Genomic DNA, 15,211 nt, shown 5'->3' on the forward strand with positions numbered 1-15,211 from the left:
ACAGGGCTGTCAGTGTCCACCTCAGAGAAGGGAGGACATGTGGGCAGCACTGACCATGCCTTGCTGGCTGCATCCAGCTACAGCCCTGTCCCTGATTCCAGCCTCTCCTGTGTTCTGCAGGGGCGCTGGGCATCTCCTGGGTGAAGTATTACTGCCAGTATGAAAAAGAGGCAAAAACCTTGCGGATGACACCCATAGACCAGAAGCCTGGAGCTAAGCAGGTGAGTTGGATGTCTGCAAACATTGGCCCAACCACTGGGCCCACCTTCCACCCATGTATGGCCTCCCTTCCCATGACAGCTGACCCTGCAGGTGCCACAGAGCAGAGGGGTGGGCTCTGTCCCCTCCCTGCCCGCACAGGGCAGTTTGGTGTCATCTGGAAGAGGCACCCTTGTGAGGAGAGGTCTCACTCCACTGTGTCCCTGGGAGCCCAGGCCCTGCAGGGTTTGGCAGCAGACGTGGGTCGTGTGACATGAGAGATACCAGACAGTGCTGGCCCATGAGTTCAGTCTGGGGTGAAACTTGTGCTTCTCTGGACCGGCTGATGTCGATCCTTCCCTGTGCACAGGGGCTGGAAGCCACAAGAACTGTGGCAGCCACTGAAGTGACTGAATGACTCAAGTTGTTACAGGAGTTACTGCTTCCAAATGCAGCATTTCCTCACAGCACTGCGTGCTCACAGCACTGGTTTGTGGTTTGATTTCTGCTCTCAGCACTGGTTCTGAGACAGTGTGGGGAGAGGAGAGGGCAACAGTGCAGCTCCAAACTGCACTAAGGCAGCAATTTGGATAACTACTTCTTTCACAAAGTGCTTTGGTTTACCAAAGTCTGGGAGTTCCCTCAGTCCCTCCGCGTGACGGGGAGGGGTGGGAGGATGGAGCACAGCCAGTGCCTCCAGCTGAGTCCCCCGCCCTCCTCTGCCATGGAGCGGGTCCCCAGGGCCTTCCCAGCCAGGCCTGTGTGCTCCAGTGTGTGAGCTCATGGTCTGCTTTTGGCAGGGCTCTTTACACTGCAGCAGGAAAATAAAATAGATGTTTTGCAACCCCTTGGCAGAGAGCTGGGCAAAGAAATATCCAAACTATTGTATGGAGAGATTTGTTGTCATTTATGCCATAAGCATGTCTAGTAAGGCCCATCACTGCAGGTAGGGGCTTGGAACACTTAATGCCTTTCCCAAACACTGGCAGTCTGGTAGCCTGCACCATCAGGTCACAGCTGGCCACAAACCCACAATCAAATTATGAATTAACTCTGCTGCAGAGCGCAGGGACACAAACACCCAGGGCCAGAGCTGAACCTATCCAGAGCATGTCTGCTCTGTCTGGCGTGAGGAAATGTACATCCTTTTGCCACAGTGTTTGTGTAAAGCCATTTGGTTCATTGGTGGTGTGGGTAATTGGTACTGGTGACCAGCCCTGGTAAAAATTAGAACCCAGCTATGTCTGAGCACGGGTGAGCATGGTTCTGGCCTCAGAGACAGGGAGTGCCTCTCTGGGTTGGTTGGAGTGGTGTTCCAGCACTGTCGGGGCAGAGTGCTGCTGTGTAGGGTAGTGCTGTTGAGTCCAGAGCATCCTCTGGCTGAGAGCAAGCCTGGAACTCAGAGCCTCTTATGTCAGCCTGTGATGATGGTGGGAGGACCACCTGTGCTCCTGGAACTGATGCCATCGGAATGTCAGGGCAGGAGCCGTGGGCAGTGCTGTGCTGGGCTGCAGCTGAGGGGCCTGAGGAGCCCAAAATCTCCCATGTTTCTGTCCTCTCACCTTGGCTTTCATTTCTCTCCTAGGGCACCTTGGACCTGACCCTGAAATCCTGTGTAAGGAGAAAGACTGACTCCATAGACAAAAGGTTTTGTTTTGACATTGAAACTAATGAAAGGTGAGAGGCTACGTGTCTGGTGGCCCCAAACCCCATGGGCCTGCAGCAAATCGCTCTTTGCTGTCTATTAAAAACAACTTTTCTTCCTTTCCCTGCCTATCCTTGGGGGAATTCTGCACAGGTCCGGGACCATCACACTGCAGGCACTCTCAGAAGCCAACCGAAGGCTGTGGATGGAGGCCATGGACGGGAAGGAGCCGGTGAGTGTTCCTGGAGCTGTTCCCAGCTGGAATGTGCTGCCCAGCAGTGTCCTCTGCCGGCGGCTGCTGCTCGGGATCAGTGCTGCACCATCACCATGGGCTCCCTGCCCTTCCCTCAGCTCCCACTGGGTTCCCCGCTAAATCTCGGGGTGTTCCCTGCTGTGCCAGGCCCCAGCCTTTCCAGGGCTGGTTCACTCCTGCTCCACACTGCCTGCTGGAGATGATGTTTTGTCTATCCCTGCTCTTAGCCACCTTTTGAAAGGTGTCACTGCCCACCCTGCACCTGCGTTCTCCCACCTTTCTGTGCCTACTGGTGTCCCCTTCCTTCAGTGTGAGCAGAGCTCAGAGCCCTGTGATTTGCCTACAGAACAGAGAATTTCCCTAGCAATAGGTGCCCCACTGAAATACAGGGAGGCAGCAGAAACTCCTTGATTGTGCAGATAATGGGTTCTTGCCTGATTATAAAATGAGATTTCTATGGGACATTGTCTTTTTGGCTGTGATTGCCTCTGGATAATCTGGGGGTGATTTATGGGATGCTGCATTTTCTTTTAGAAATAAATACCAAATCATGCTGATGATATTTTTGCTTCTCCTTCCCCCATTCCCGCCCTTTTTTCAGATTTATCACAGTCCCATCACGAAGCAGGAAGAAAGTGAGTCACTTCTGTTGCTGTTCTTTGGGCTCTCACAGCCTCGAGGCCAGGCAGGATTTTCCTTGCAGATACACTCATCCTCAATTCCTGCTGAGTAGCACTGTCCCCGCTCCGTGACAGCAGTGTCACTTCTGTTCTTACACCACAGTGTCTGGCACTGAGCCCAGATAAGAATGAGTTGCTCAGAGCTGCAGTGAGCAGTTTTTATTTAGCCAGGAGTAGTGGGATGTGAGGTTCAGTTTGCACCTCCAAACCCCAGTGAGACATCTGAGGATGTGTGCCTTAACAAAGGTTGTAACGGGGCAATAAAGGTGGCATTGAGTTCCCTGGATCTCCCACCCACCACCATGTCCCGTGTCCCCTGGCTCGGCAGTGGGGTGTACCCTGCAGAGCTCTGGAACACTGAGATGCACTGCAGAGCCCTGGAACCCCTCTGGGGCTCTGTTAGCTGGGTGGAACCTGCATTCTGTCTCAGAGCTCACTTCATCAGCACTGTAACTAGCTGGCTCTAGTGAGCACGGGGGGAGCATTCCCAGAAGCATGAGCACAAACCTGCTGTGTGGCCGTGTTCACATCGCACGCTGGGAGGAATGTGAATTAGGGTTTCATTGAATAAACATTATTTGTCATAGATTAAAGCTGGTAAGAATTCCAGTGGTATCATAGTTCTCAGTATCAAGCACCAGGTGGGTCTGTGCTTATTCCTGGGGCAGGGCTAAGAGATGTCTGAGCTTGATGTTATTGCTGAGAGCAAACAGAATCAGTATAAACAACCTGCTGAAAATGCAGGGATCCCACAGGATTCCCCAGCTCAGTGGAGCAAGCCCTGTGCTCAGCTTTCCTCAGCACATCAAGCTGGTTTGGTTTTGCTTTTTAATCCTAGTGATGTAGATAAGCAGAAATTACACAGTCCCATGATGAGGAATAGCTTTAACTGCAGATTTTGCTCTGGAAATTATTATTTAAGTCTTTATCAGACACAATCCAAATCATTTACAGTATTATTATTATTATTATTAAATACCTTATTATTAAAGACAGAGAGAAGGTAGGGAGCAGTGCTGCAACTCAAAATAAATTTGAGGAAAAATGGGAGAACATGTGGAACTAATAACTGCTTGTCAGGATGTCCAGAACAGCGGTGTTTCCTGAGGGGGTAGGGGATGTGGGTGCAGGTGTGAACACTCTGTGCTGGGGCACTGTGGCTCTGGGTGCCAAGAAAGGCTGGGGCTGGGGTTGGAGGTGGGGCTGGGGGGTCCCAGGGGTCTCAAGGAGTGCTCAGGCAGCTAACACAGCTTCCTTGTCCAAAACAGTGGAGCTGAACGAGGTGGGCTTCAAGTTTGTTCGGAAGTGCATCAATGCAGTGGAGACCAAAGGTGAGGAGCTCAGCTGGCCCGGCCGTGCTGCCCATGACCTCGAGTTTCACTGTGCTTCCTGCAGTACAGGGCTAGCCACTGACACAGGACTTCAGCTTTCAGCTGAGGAATGTGTGTTCTTCAGTTAAATGTATGTTCTTCGAGAGCAGAAATCCCACATGGTTTGGAATGTTATACCAAGGCGGTTGGGGTTGAACTTCTACCTTTATGCTGTTTTCACTCAGGGTTTTCTCAGTTTTGGCCCCGAGCACACCCAGTGTTGGGCAGGAGAACAGCTCTGGCAGCAGGGCTGGCCACAGGCTGCTTCAGCCCCAGTCTGTGAAGCAGCAAAAGCAGGTGGAAGGGTGGCAGCTCTTCCTCTGGGCTGTCGCATATCATCCAGCCTGCACCAGTGAACATCACCAGTGTGGGACAGAGGCCTGGATTCATCTCCAGGTGTGGGGCTGGGGCTGCTGGGGCTTTGGCAGCCAAGGCCCACTGGAGTGGGGAGCAGTGGGGGCACAAAGACCTTGCTGGCAGAGCTAGGAGAGACAGTGATTCTGCCTGTCCCAGCATTGGCCAGTGTTTTCAAATTCTACTTCAATGCATTTGTCTTCTGTGGGGGTTTGAGCAAATGTGTGATAAAGCTGCGCCGCACAGAAATGGGGTGTGAGGGTTGGTGTGTCCCACACCCTGGCTGTGCTCACCTGGCCGTGACATGGTGACCACGGTGGTGCTGGTGGCCTCAGCTGCTGGGTTGAGTGGAGCCCCAATCTGCAGAGCCTGGAGAGTGGGACAGGGTTTGGGATATGGGACAGAACCTGGGTAGTGGCACAAGACCCAGATATGGGACAGAAGCCGGGTAGCGGGACAGAGCCCAGCAGCAGGAGAACATTTCCACTAGATGGGGCCTGTGGACCACCAGCGGGAAACCTCGGCTAACGCTCTTGGCTTTGTGCTCTTAGGAATCACTACGGAGGGCGTGTACCGGACTGTTGGCAGCAATATCCAGGTGCAGAAGTTACTGAATGCCTTTTTTGGTAAGAATTGATTATTCTGTGCAATTCTGTTCTCGAATTGTTTGTGAGGGACAGAGAGGATCGGGTTCCACAGTGAGAAATGTCCAGCATGGGTTTTGGTCCCTGTGAGCCCTCTGAGGCTCATCTTCCCCTTCTTTCCTGGGATAACACGATGAGCTGGACTGGGAAGGTGGCCTTTGCAGGGAGCCCTCCACCCTAGTGTAAGGTTTTTCTCTGGAAGGATGGGGACACCTCGCTGTGTGCAGTGCGTACCATAAGGAGCCAATGTAGGTGTCAAGAAGGCAATGGATTCATTCCTGCTGTGAGCCTTCCTGTGGCTGGATCTGTCTGTCATACAAGCTTGGCTACTGGGGAAGTGTTTACAGTCTTGGCAGGTCGAGGGAGTCAGCAGTACTGCTTTGTGCCAGGACAGGCCCTTCTGGGCTGGGCCCTGGCTGAGGCCATCATACCCTCACCTCATGCTCACCTGTGAGCCTCTCGGGGAACCTCGGGTTGATCCCCACCTACCAAGGCCAAGCCTTTCTCCCCAGCCCTGCCTGGGGCCGGAGCACAGGGCAGGGATTGCATTCACCTTGCTGCCTGTGTGCCTCGGGCTCATGCCAGCTCAGACATCTGATATTAATGCAGCATTTAAAGGCTTTAGCTGTTTCCTATTGCTTCTACTCTGGATGTTGTTTATTAAAACCCTGGTTTGTACTGATGTCTGGCTATGCCCAGTTCTCACAGAGCCATGACTTCAGGCATCTGCCCAGCTCTGCTGGCCTATGACTCATTGCTAAGCCTCAGGTTCTATTGCTGCTTGATTCTCACCCTCCCTGTGAGCAGCTCTGTGGTTTTCTCCTCTGAATCCCACCAGTGAGTGGCTTTTTGTTTTGTTTATCTGCATGGGTCTGGGTAACCACTTTCTACCCCACTGCATATGAAAGCATAATGGAAAGTCCAACACCACAGAAATAACTGCTGCAGCAGGATTTAATCTTTAACCACTACAGATAATTTAATTTAAAGGAGGTTAATAGGAGATAATTTAATTTTTTTTTAGTCTCTAGTCCTATTTATTTTCAAAAATAAATCCTGCTGTTCATTTCTGTAGTCTAGCTTCCCCCTGCCCTACAACTACATCCTTCAGTTCGTGGCGCCACAGACATGATGTGGTTTACTGGGGAGGTAGGCAGGAGCAAATTGTACTTCCATGCTGCTGGGCCTCCCCTGAGCTCCCTCCTCTCCGTGAAGCAAGAGGGAATGCTCCCAGAACAGCCTTCAGGGGAGTAGCTGCAAATGAGAGATTTGAGCTGACATGCAGATTACTTTGGATGTCAGAAAGCTTGTCTTGGACCTGTTGAAATCCATTGTTTCTGCCAGCCTTGTGAAAAAATAAACTATAGAGAATATGCTCTCAGTGACTTGTCAGCACTGCTTAAATTTTACCTTGTGCTTCCCTCTTTGTCCCTCATTAGCACCACTCCCCAGCCTCTCCAAAACCCTGACACTGGTGCTATTTTTCTGCTTTTCCCAGCCATGGGAATTAGGAGCTCTCGTTGTGTACTGCTGTGGTTTTGTGTGAATTCCCCCACCCCAAGCAGACTGTTTATTAGCAGCCTCTGAATGAACTTTATTCTAAAACCTTTTCATTCTTCTTCCAGATCCAAAATGCCCTGGGGATGTGGATCTCCAAAGTGGGGACTGGGACATCAAGACCATTACCAGCTCACTGAAGTTCTATCTCAGGTAGCACTGCAGGTCACACCTGCCCCAAGGAGGCAGAGGGGACTGGGGCTGATCCAGATGAAAGGTGAAATGAGCTGCCAGATAGTCACATCTGGCTGTTGAAAAGGGCAAAATGACAAAGGCTTTGGGAAGAAGAATGATAAATATGGGTGTTGCAGAATCTCCCAGTCCCATGGGCAGGGGTCTTTCACTGATATTGACTGCAGAGGGAAATGCCAGTGGATCTTGGTAGCACTGAGGGATAAGCCAGTTTGCCCATTGGTCCACCGTGTCACAAGTGGGTCACAATTGCCCTGCAGAGCTGAGTTTTCTTTCTGGTTGTTGCAGGAACCTGTCTGAACCCGTCATGACATACAAGCTCCACAAAGAGCTGGTCCTGGCTGCCAGTAAGTCCCACAGCTTCTCTGCCGATTGTCCCTGGCCCTGCTCTCCCCAGCCAGGGTTCATCAAAATCACTTGGCAGAGCTCTGCCTGCCCAGCTCTGTGGTGTCCAGCTGCTTCACCTGTAGAGAGAGCAGTGGCTCTCTTCTCCAAGTGCTTACCTGTGCAGGGGATGTGGTGCTGGATGTTCCCTTCCCTCCTTTGCTCCTGCAGTGCCCTTCTCTCAGACAGGGTCTTGTGGTCTTGCGGGGTCTGGAGAGCCAGTGGATGTCACTCACTTGAAAGCAGCCACAAGAATTGTTTCCCCCTAGTATCGATATATTTATTTTAAAACCTGTGAGGGAATGGGATGTGCTGTTGCCACCCAGATAAGTAGGCGCTCCCTTTAGGTTGTGAAAATTGTCCTGGGATGTTGAAAACAGTCCATGGAAGACATTTCTCTGCTGTAGCTGTTGGGATTGAGTCGCAGTTGGGACTAACAGAGGTCAGCCAAGAAGCTGCTACTTGGCTGTCACCTCATTGTGGCCATTGCAGATAAGCTGTGACAGCTGTGAACCAGTGCCTAAACCAGCTGTGAATCTGTGAGGGAGACAGGGATGCAGAGAGCATGATGAGGGTCATCAGCCTCAGCATGGGAGTGCTGGCATTTGGAAATGTGTGGGATTAGAGCATCTCTCATCCCACTGTGCCTCCAGAAGTCACAGGGAGACTGGGAGGGTGTCCACTTCTTCATGTGTCCCTCTGGAGAATGAATAACACCCATTCTTTCTTGGAAAGGGAAATGTTCCACATCTTGCTGAAGGTGGTCAAGCCCAGGATTTATTAGTTTCAGAGCTTGTTGAGCATGTGATGGCTGGGTGTGGGCAGGACATTTACCCCTTCCCTGCTCTCCCTCAGAAACTTGCACCACTGAGCTTCCCAGCCACCCAGACCCCATGCTATTCTTTTCACACAGAGTATTTTATTGTTTCCTGATTATTTATTCTTCTAATGGTGACCTCTTTGGGTCAGAGACGCAGGTTTTTTCCCTGCAGGATATTTTTAGGTGTTGTTCAGTGTCAGAGCTCTCTGGGCTCATAGACTCCCAGGTGTGTGGAACAAGGGTGTGAAGGGGAGGACCTGCCCATGCCCAGCCTCTTTTGGAGGGTGTCCTTGGGCTCCCTTTCAAGCTCCATTTCTTCCTCTTTCCACTTCATATTGTTTCTCACAGTGTTCACCCTGTTGTTGTGAAATCTCACTTCCCTCTGCTCCCTTTTGCTCCCATGCTGCACAGGGAATAGCTTCCACAGGTTTCCTTTGGCTTTGTATTTCCCTGGGGTGTTTAGTTTGAAAGTGTGGGGTATAAATTCTTCTTTGTGTTGCTGCTTTCCAGAGTCTGAGAACCTGGATTACAGGCTGGGAGCCATTCATGCACTGGTCTATAAACTGCCTGACAAGAACAGGGAGATGTTAGAACTCCTCATCCAGCACCTTGTCAAGTAAGCAGATGTTTTCCTCTAAAACCAAAGGGGAATAATGGAATCAGCAGGCCAAGTCTTTTTGGGAGGTCAGGTTTGCAAAATTGTACCCACTGTAGTGTCCTTGGGAATTTCCACGTGGATTGCACAAATGGGGTGACTATCCTTGCTGCCCTCTGCATGAAGTGATGCTTCTCTTTCGGGTGGTTCCTTCCATCTCCTTTCCTGCACAGAGCAGGAAATGATTTAAAAATGAAAATACTCTCTGAGAGCAGGGGCTGTAAATTGTCACCCCTCAGAAATTTATTGGAAACCACCATAGTGTGCTCCCTACATTCAGTTCTCTTCCTTCAGAGGGAAAGAAAATTAAAGCCAGAAGTCAGTTCTGGAGAAAAAGGATATAGGATTTAAATGATTCCTTTTGTGCATATGTTGTGCAGATATTTTTTGATTGCAGAGTTAAAGAGGAGCTGGAAGTGGAAAGAGATCAAATAAAGATGCTGTCAGCACGTTGCTCTCTCCAGCATCTGTTTGAGCCAAATGTGTGTGTCAGAGCTAGAGCCATGTTTGTCACAGCTGGGAAACAAATTCTGAAACACAATGAAGAAAATTGAATTACTGATTCTTAGTGTATCCTAGGTTTTGTTTTGTTTTTTTTTTTTTTTTTTTTCCTTGGAATAAGATCTGTTTGGGAAAAAACAAACCAAACCAAACTCTATTCCTCCTTCCCCTGCTGTCTGCAGCGTCTGTGAGCACAGCCGGGAGAATCTGATGTCACCGTCCAACATGGGGGTGATCTTCGGGCCCACCCTCATGCGAGCACAGGAGGACACTGTGGCAGCCATGATGAACATCAAGTTCCAAAACATCGTGGTGGAGATCCTGATAGAGCACTTTGGGAAGGTACGGGGCAGCCCCGGCGCAGCTCCAGCCTGCTCCTGCAGACTGTTGCTGTGGCAACACGACAGCGCTTGGGCTCCTTCTGGAGTCTCCTTGGCCTGGCTTTATATAACACTCTGCTCTGAAAGGCTTCAGGAGGAAGCAAAGGGTAGCAGGTGTGTTCCTCAATGTTGCTGTTATCTGGTACCAAAGGAAACAGCGAGCCGGGGCAATTTTGCCTTTTCTTTTAAACAAGGGGAATGTTTATTGAAAAAAAACCCTATTGTATGACCAGACATTACAGGGCTTCACTCTTTCCTTTGCTAGACAGGAGCTAGGCCAGAGGAGAATTGGTTTTAGTGGGCACAGTCCAAGATGAGACACTGCACAGCTGTTAAATCAGTGGAAAAAAACCTAGAGCAGACGAGTGTTGAATGGTTGATGAAAGTAATTCAGCTGTGGTTGTGTTCAGATACAGACACAGGGATGGTGTGGAGATGGTATGGAGAGCCTGAGGGAGGTGTTCCCTGGACTGAGGGGGAGGCTGAGGGAGCTGCTGCCTGGGGTGGGGCCTTCAGAGGAGCTGAGGCTGGTGCCCATGTCCCTGGGCCATGCTGTTATAGGACTGAGAGCCCTGGAGAGCCTCCAGTCTCATCTGCCTTCCATGGATCTGTGCTGGGTGTTCATATTTCAGCCTGAGCATCGCCCGTGTGCCCAGCCAGGGTCTGGTTGCTGGGGTGGTGCAGAAAATGCACGTGCAGACAGCAGCTTTGCCATGTGGAGTTCTGCCTTTGGAGAGCAGAATGTTCCACTGTGCCTGTGCTCACACTTGCTCTCAGATAGCTGACACCAGCTCAGGGGTGTCGGGTGGCTGGGGAATGACAAGAGCTGGGTGTTAATATTGAAAGCTGGAGCAGCCTTTGCATCCAGAGCAGCAGATCCCGAGCAGGGAGCAGATTACTGCCCTGGTAACAGCCCTGGGTTCCAAGGAGCGACTTAGGTCCTCCAGCTTTTCACAGCAGAGTGCATAGTGTCCAAACCTCTCTCATGGAGCCGTTCATTCAGGGATGCTGTTTGCTGTGAGGGGGCTGGGGCAGCTCCCAGCATACAGGGCAGCACATGGGCTGGGGCAAAGCTCCTTTTGGAAAGGGAAGAGGCAGCCAAAGCTGCAACAGCAAGGTTACTGCCAACAGGGATGTGGAGCCAGAGCAACCAGGTGGGAACAACATAGGGGTATGGGACCAGATGAGGGGGTGGGAGTCTGCTGTGATACCAGGGATTGAAATGGGATGAAAGAGCTCAGAGAGGCTTCTGAGTACCCAGAGCAGAAGCTCATGGGAACAGCAGCCAATTCCTTTATAGATCTCTATGAACACTTGTAATAAGTTCCCACAGAAAAACAGGGACTGATTTGTGTCTGGGATCTCACATGCTCGCTCCAGAGATGAGGTTCTGTGCTCCCCTCCTTACAGCCTGCAGCACAGTCTGAATCAGCATACCCTGCCACCTCTGAGAGCTGGCATGACAGCTTTAATTAAACCAGATGTCTCTTTGCTTGCTTTTAATTTCTCTAGCAATAAAGCTAAGTTAGTCACATTTATTGGATTGAGTTTTTAAGTTCGGCGTTGGAGCTGGAGAGTCTTCAGTTCACACATGAGCAAACAGCTCAGATGAGACTTGAAGGAAGAGGGGATGTGGGTTATATGGTGCAATCTGAAGACTCTGAGGACAGAGTAACTATTCATGAAGTGTTTGTGGATAATTGCTGTTTCCACAGCTCATGTTTCAATGCCGTGGTTAAATTAAATAGGTTGATTGTTCTGAAAACACCTTCTTCCCTGTACAAACCTCTTTAAGGTGAGGGTCTGTCAATATCTTCGTACCTTTATGTTATTTGACTTGATTTTCAATTAGAAGTAAATCAGAGCCTGCACCCACCTCTTAAACACAGTCATTTGTGGTTGGTTTAGCTTGGGTTTCAGGTGTTGAAAGCAGTATTCTTTGGTACCTGTATAAGTGTCCATGGGGAGATTAGTGTTTCTTTTAAAAGGAGGATTGGATTCTGCTCAGGATAGAGGGGTGAGGTTGATATTGCCAAAAAATTTCCCTCCTACAGGCAATCCTTTACTGTTTTATTAATACAGGAGCTGCTGCTTTTAATTCATGTGCTGCTATGTCACAGCAAGAGAGTACTCCAGTACTCCAGACCTTGTGTTTTGGACTGGGGAACGTGTCTTGCCCCTTCCCAGGGCAGAGCCCTGCAGGCAGTGAGCCAGCACCTGCCCTGTGTCACCAAACCCTGAGTGTGGGGTTGTTTTTTTCCAGAGTGGGTGTGTAATCTTCCCTCACTGGAGATATTCCAGAACTGTCTGGACACAATCCTGTGTCATTTGCTCCTTAGGGAAACCCTGCTTGAGCAGGGAGAATGGACCAGATTACTCACTGTGGGCCCTTTCAGACTGAACCATGCTGTGTTGTTTCTCCTCTCCTCATGCACATTGGGGCAGGCTGTTGGGAGCAAAGCCTGATCCTGACACATGGATTTATCCAAAGCCAGCCCAGGCTGGGCCAGAGCAGCCTGACCATGGGGTGTGGGGAGCCGTCTGCCACTGCCCGCCCTCCCCAGGCACATGCTTGGGACCAAGGAGTTTAAACTAGGGACATATTTTCCTCTCCCATCCCCCATCTTGGTCTCCTAGCCTTGTTCTTTGGCCCAGAGATGAAGGAATATGCTTTTGGTTTGAATTACCAAAATGAGACACTTAAATGAGAATGTTACATTTCTTCATGGTAAGATTTTTCTGGGTGATGCAATTAAGCTGTTTTTCCATACCAAAGTGTAGCCCAAGGGTGTGGTGACCCAGCATGCCAGTGAGGCTGGCACAGCTCTCCTCCTCTGGGCTGGAGCCAGGAAAGGTCCATCTCCACATCTCCCAGGACAGGCAGTGCAACCTCTGGGCTCAGCAGCTCGGGCCACCTCTCCATAGTAACTCGGGCTTTAAAGCCTGATAAAACTTCAATTAACATCCCTGGGAAGAACACAGGAGCAGCTGCTTTGGGCTTTAATAGGGTGTTTCAGCTCTTCAGATGTATTTTGTTTTCAGCTCTTAAAAAAAGCCCTGACATAAATGAGAACCTCTCAGTTAATCCCAACTAACTAGGTGCCACATGACCAGTGAGAAAAGGAGATAAAACTTCTCAGTAGCATTGCTTTTATGCCAGTATTTTATCCCAGGTAATTTCCTGGTGCCAAATGTGTCATTGTAAACCAAGAGCTGAAGGGTTTTAGTGTTACATCTGGAACAATGCAGGGTTGGTTTAGGTGATTCAGGGATTGTATCTCTGTGACGATGGGAATCTTGATGTTGGTCAGGAGCTGTCAGCTCCAAAGTCTCCCTCATCTGCTCCAGGGGAATTTGCTTCTATAAATTGTTTGTGATATTCCTGCTGAGCTGCAGGGACAGCATCTTTGGTGGGGACGGTGTCAATGGTGGGGACAGTGTCAGTGGTGGGGACAGTGCCAGTGGTTAGGACAGTGTAAGTGATGGGGACAGTGTCAGTGGTGAGGAGAGTGTCAATGGTGAGGACAGTGTAAGTGATGGGGACAGTGTCAGTGGTGGGGACAGTGTCAGTGGTGGGGACAGTGTCAGTGGTGAGGACAGTGTCAGTGATGGGGACAGTGTCAGTGGTGAGGACAGTGTCAGTGGTGGGGACAGTGTCAGTGGTGGGGACAGTGTCATTTGTGGTCACCATCACCCTCTGTGCTGGGCAGGGGCACCAGCAGCGGGAGGTGAGGCAGTGGCCCCTTTGTGTCGGGTCACCTGAACGTGTGTCCCTTTACAGATCTACTCTGGCCCCCCCGAAGACACCACAGCCCCCCCAGTGCCCCCACCCAGGGTGGCTGCCCGGCGGCACAAACCCATCACCATCTCCAAGCGTCCCCTGAGGGAAAGACCTGTCTTCTTCGGTGCCTCTGTGGAGGAGAGTGGAGGTCAGTCTGGCTCTTCCCTGATGCCTTACCTGCTTCTCACCCCTTCTGCTTCCTGTAACACCTCTCCAGGAGCAATGGAGGTAACAGCAGCAGGGCTGCACTTTCCAGGTCCTGGACATGGCGGGCAGTGAGGGCTGCTCAGAGAGAAAGGAAAGCCAAAAACACTTATATTGGTTGCATCATGTCACAAGTCAGACTTTGTGGGATTTGGGTTTTTCTGCTACCTGCTGCATTCTCCATTAGCTAAACAAAGGCTGGTTCTTAGCACAGGAGAGGCCCAGAGGCAAAAAACTGCATGGAGTGTTGGTGGGATGGTAGCCAGGGAGGGCTGTACTGCAGGAGGCCCAAGGAGGTCTCAAGCTGGCTCAGCTGCTGGCAGTTCCACATCCAGAGCAAGAACTCCAAAGAACCTTTTCAGGAAGAGTTAAGGTATTTTCTAGACCAAGTTCTACTCTGACATTATCATAACGGCTTCACCATTTCTTTACAGTCAGCTGGATTAACAGCAAAGGGCACACACCTTAAAATCATGTTTCTGCACCTGATTTGCTCTAGTTGTCACTGCAGGCTGTGCCCTGATTCCACAGTCACCAAAGAGATAGAAAGTCTCTTTCTCCATTAGTTTTCAGAGCTCTGATGATGTTTAGGTATAAAGTGCACTTTGTGACACAGGCAAAACATGATTGATTCACATTGCTCTGTAAAACCTGCAGACTGCTAATGGAGTTGGGGCTGGCCTTGCATTTCAATGCTTCCTTGACCTGGGAGCAGAAGCATTTGTTCACTTTGGACCACCCTGAGGCTGCAGGGAGCAGTAGGATTCATAGCAGAGCTCCTGCTTGTTCCTAGGTCTATAGCACAGCAAGAGGGGTGGGATGAGTGGCTTTTGGAGGCACACCAGGTTTGGTACACACCTAATCCCACGGCTCTCTGCCCTCTTGTCTCCACAGCAGAGAGGCTCGGCCAGACCCCCAACGGTGGCGGCGTGGAGGCCCCCAAGCCCCTGCTCCGCAGCCGCCTGCCCGCGCCCCGGCCAGGGGGGGACGAGCCGGGGCGTCCCCCTGCTGAGAGCCGGCCCCAGCCACGCGCTGAGCCCGAGCTGGGGAAGCTGGGGAACAGGCTGCAGGATGGAGGGGCGAAGCCAGCCGCCAGGGCGGCCAACGGGGTGGTGACCAGCCCTGCCCTGAGGACCGCCACGCTGCAGGCCAGGAGACCGGCGCCCCGGCCAGGCATCTGTGGCAGAGAGGGTGAGTGTGTGCCAGGGGCCTGGCCAGAGCCAGGCAGGACAAGCCCGAGGTGCCCGAATCAGCCCTCCCTGGGCCAGGTGGTGGCCTCTCCCCTTGAGTCCTCTCAATGTAGTTCAGCAGGAGTGGCTGGGAGACCAGAACAGCCTAAGGTGTGGGCACGGATAAAGTCTGACACTCATTCCTTGTTGATTTGACTCTTAAAAGAATTTGAAAGGTTAAGTGAATAGTAAGGTTGCCTGAATCTTGGGGAAGAAAAGAAGCCGAGGAGAGGACAGGTAGTGTCACTGTCCAGGATGAAAGCTCAGCTGCAGGAATCACCAGTTTGTGCTGTTCCTCTCCCTTTCATAAAGCAGCACCACACAGGGTTGGGTTAAGAACACTTGTCATTCCTAGGAAGTATCA

At 51.0% G+C, this 15,211-nt stretch overlaps 1 protein-coding gene and 1 long non-coding RNA gene across 3 annotated transcripts in view; one reads left to right on the forward strand and one right to left on the reverse strand.

The window, feature by feature from the left end:
• The window catches only part of OPHN1 (oligophrenin 1), a 51,731-nt gene that overhangs the window by 31,804 nt on the left and 4,716 nt on the right, over positions 1 to 15,211 (forward strand). The window contains exons 9-20 of one of the 2 annotated variants that reach the window (XM_068204633.1): positions 121 to 221; positions 1,784 to 1,875; positions 1,997 to 2,075; positions 2,698 to 2,731; positions 4,045 to 4,107; positions 5,052 to 5,126; positions 6,770 to 6,854; positions 7,182 to 7,240; positions 8,608 to 8,713; positions 9,436 to 9,595; positions 13,415 to 13,562; positions 14,513 to 14,809. In XM_068204633.1, the coding sequence (XP_068060734.1) occupies positions 121 to 221; positions 1,784 to 1,875; positions 1,997 to 2,075; positions 2,698 to 2,731; positions 4,045 to 4,107; positions 5,052 to 5,126; positions 6,770 to 6,854; positions 7,182 to 7,240; positions 8,608 to 8,713; positions 9,436 to 9,595; positions 13,415 to 13,562; positions 14,513 to 14,809 (1,299 nt within the window). The remainder of the gene's footprint in view (positions 1 to 120; positions 222 to 1,783; positions 1,876 to 1,996; positions 2,076 to 2,697; positions 2,732 to 4,044; positions 4,108 to 5,051; positions 5,127 to 6,769; positions 6,855 to 7,181; positions 7,241 to 8,607; positions 8,714 to 9,435; positions 9,596 to 13,414; positions 13,563 to 14,512; positions 14,810 to 15,211) is intronic. The other variant, XM_068204634.1, reaches the window with a different exon arrangement.
• LOC137482390 (uncharacterized) lies at positions 12,180 to 13,846 on the reverse strand. Its single transcript, XR_011004037.1, has 3 exons — positions 13,787 to 13,846; positions 13,592 to 13,696; positions 12,180 to 12,690 (listed from the first exon to the last, which is right to left on the reverse strand). It is a non-coding gene; the product is annotated as an uncharacterized lncRNA (long non-coding RNA).

This window comes from Anomalospiza imberbis, chromosome 14, assembly GCF_031753505.1.
Source record: "Anomalospiza imberbis isolate Cuckoo-Finch-1a 21T00152 chromosome 14, ASM3175350v1, whole genome shotgun sequence".
NCBI classification, from domain to species: Eukaryota; Metazoa; Chordata; class Aves; order Passeriformes; family Viduidae; genus Anomalospiza; species Anomalospiza imberbis.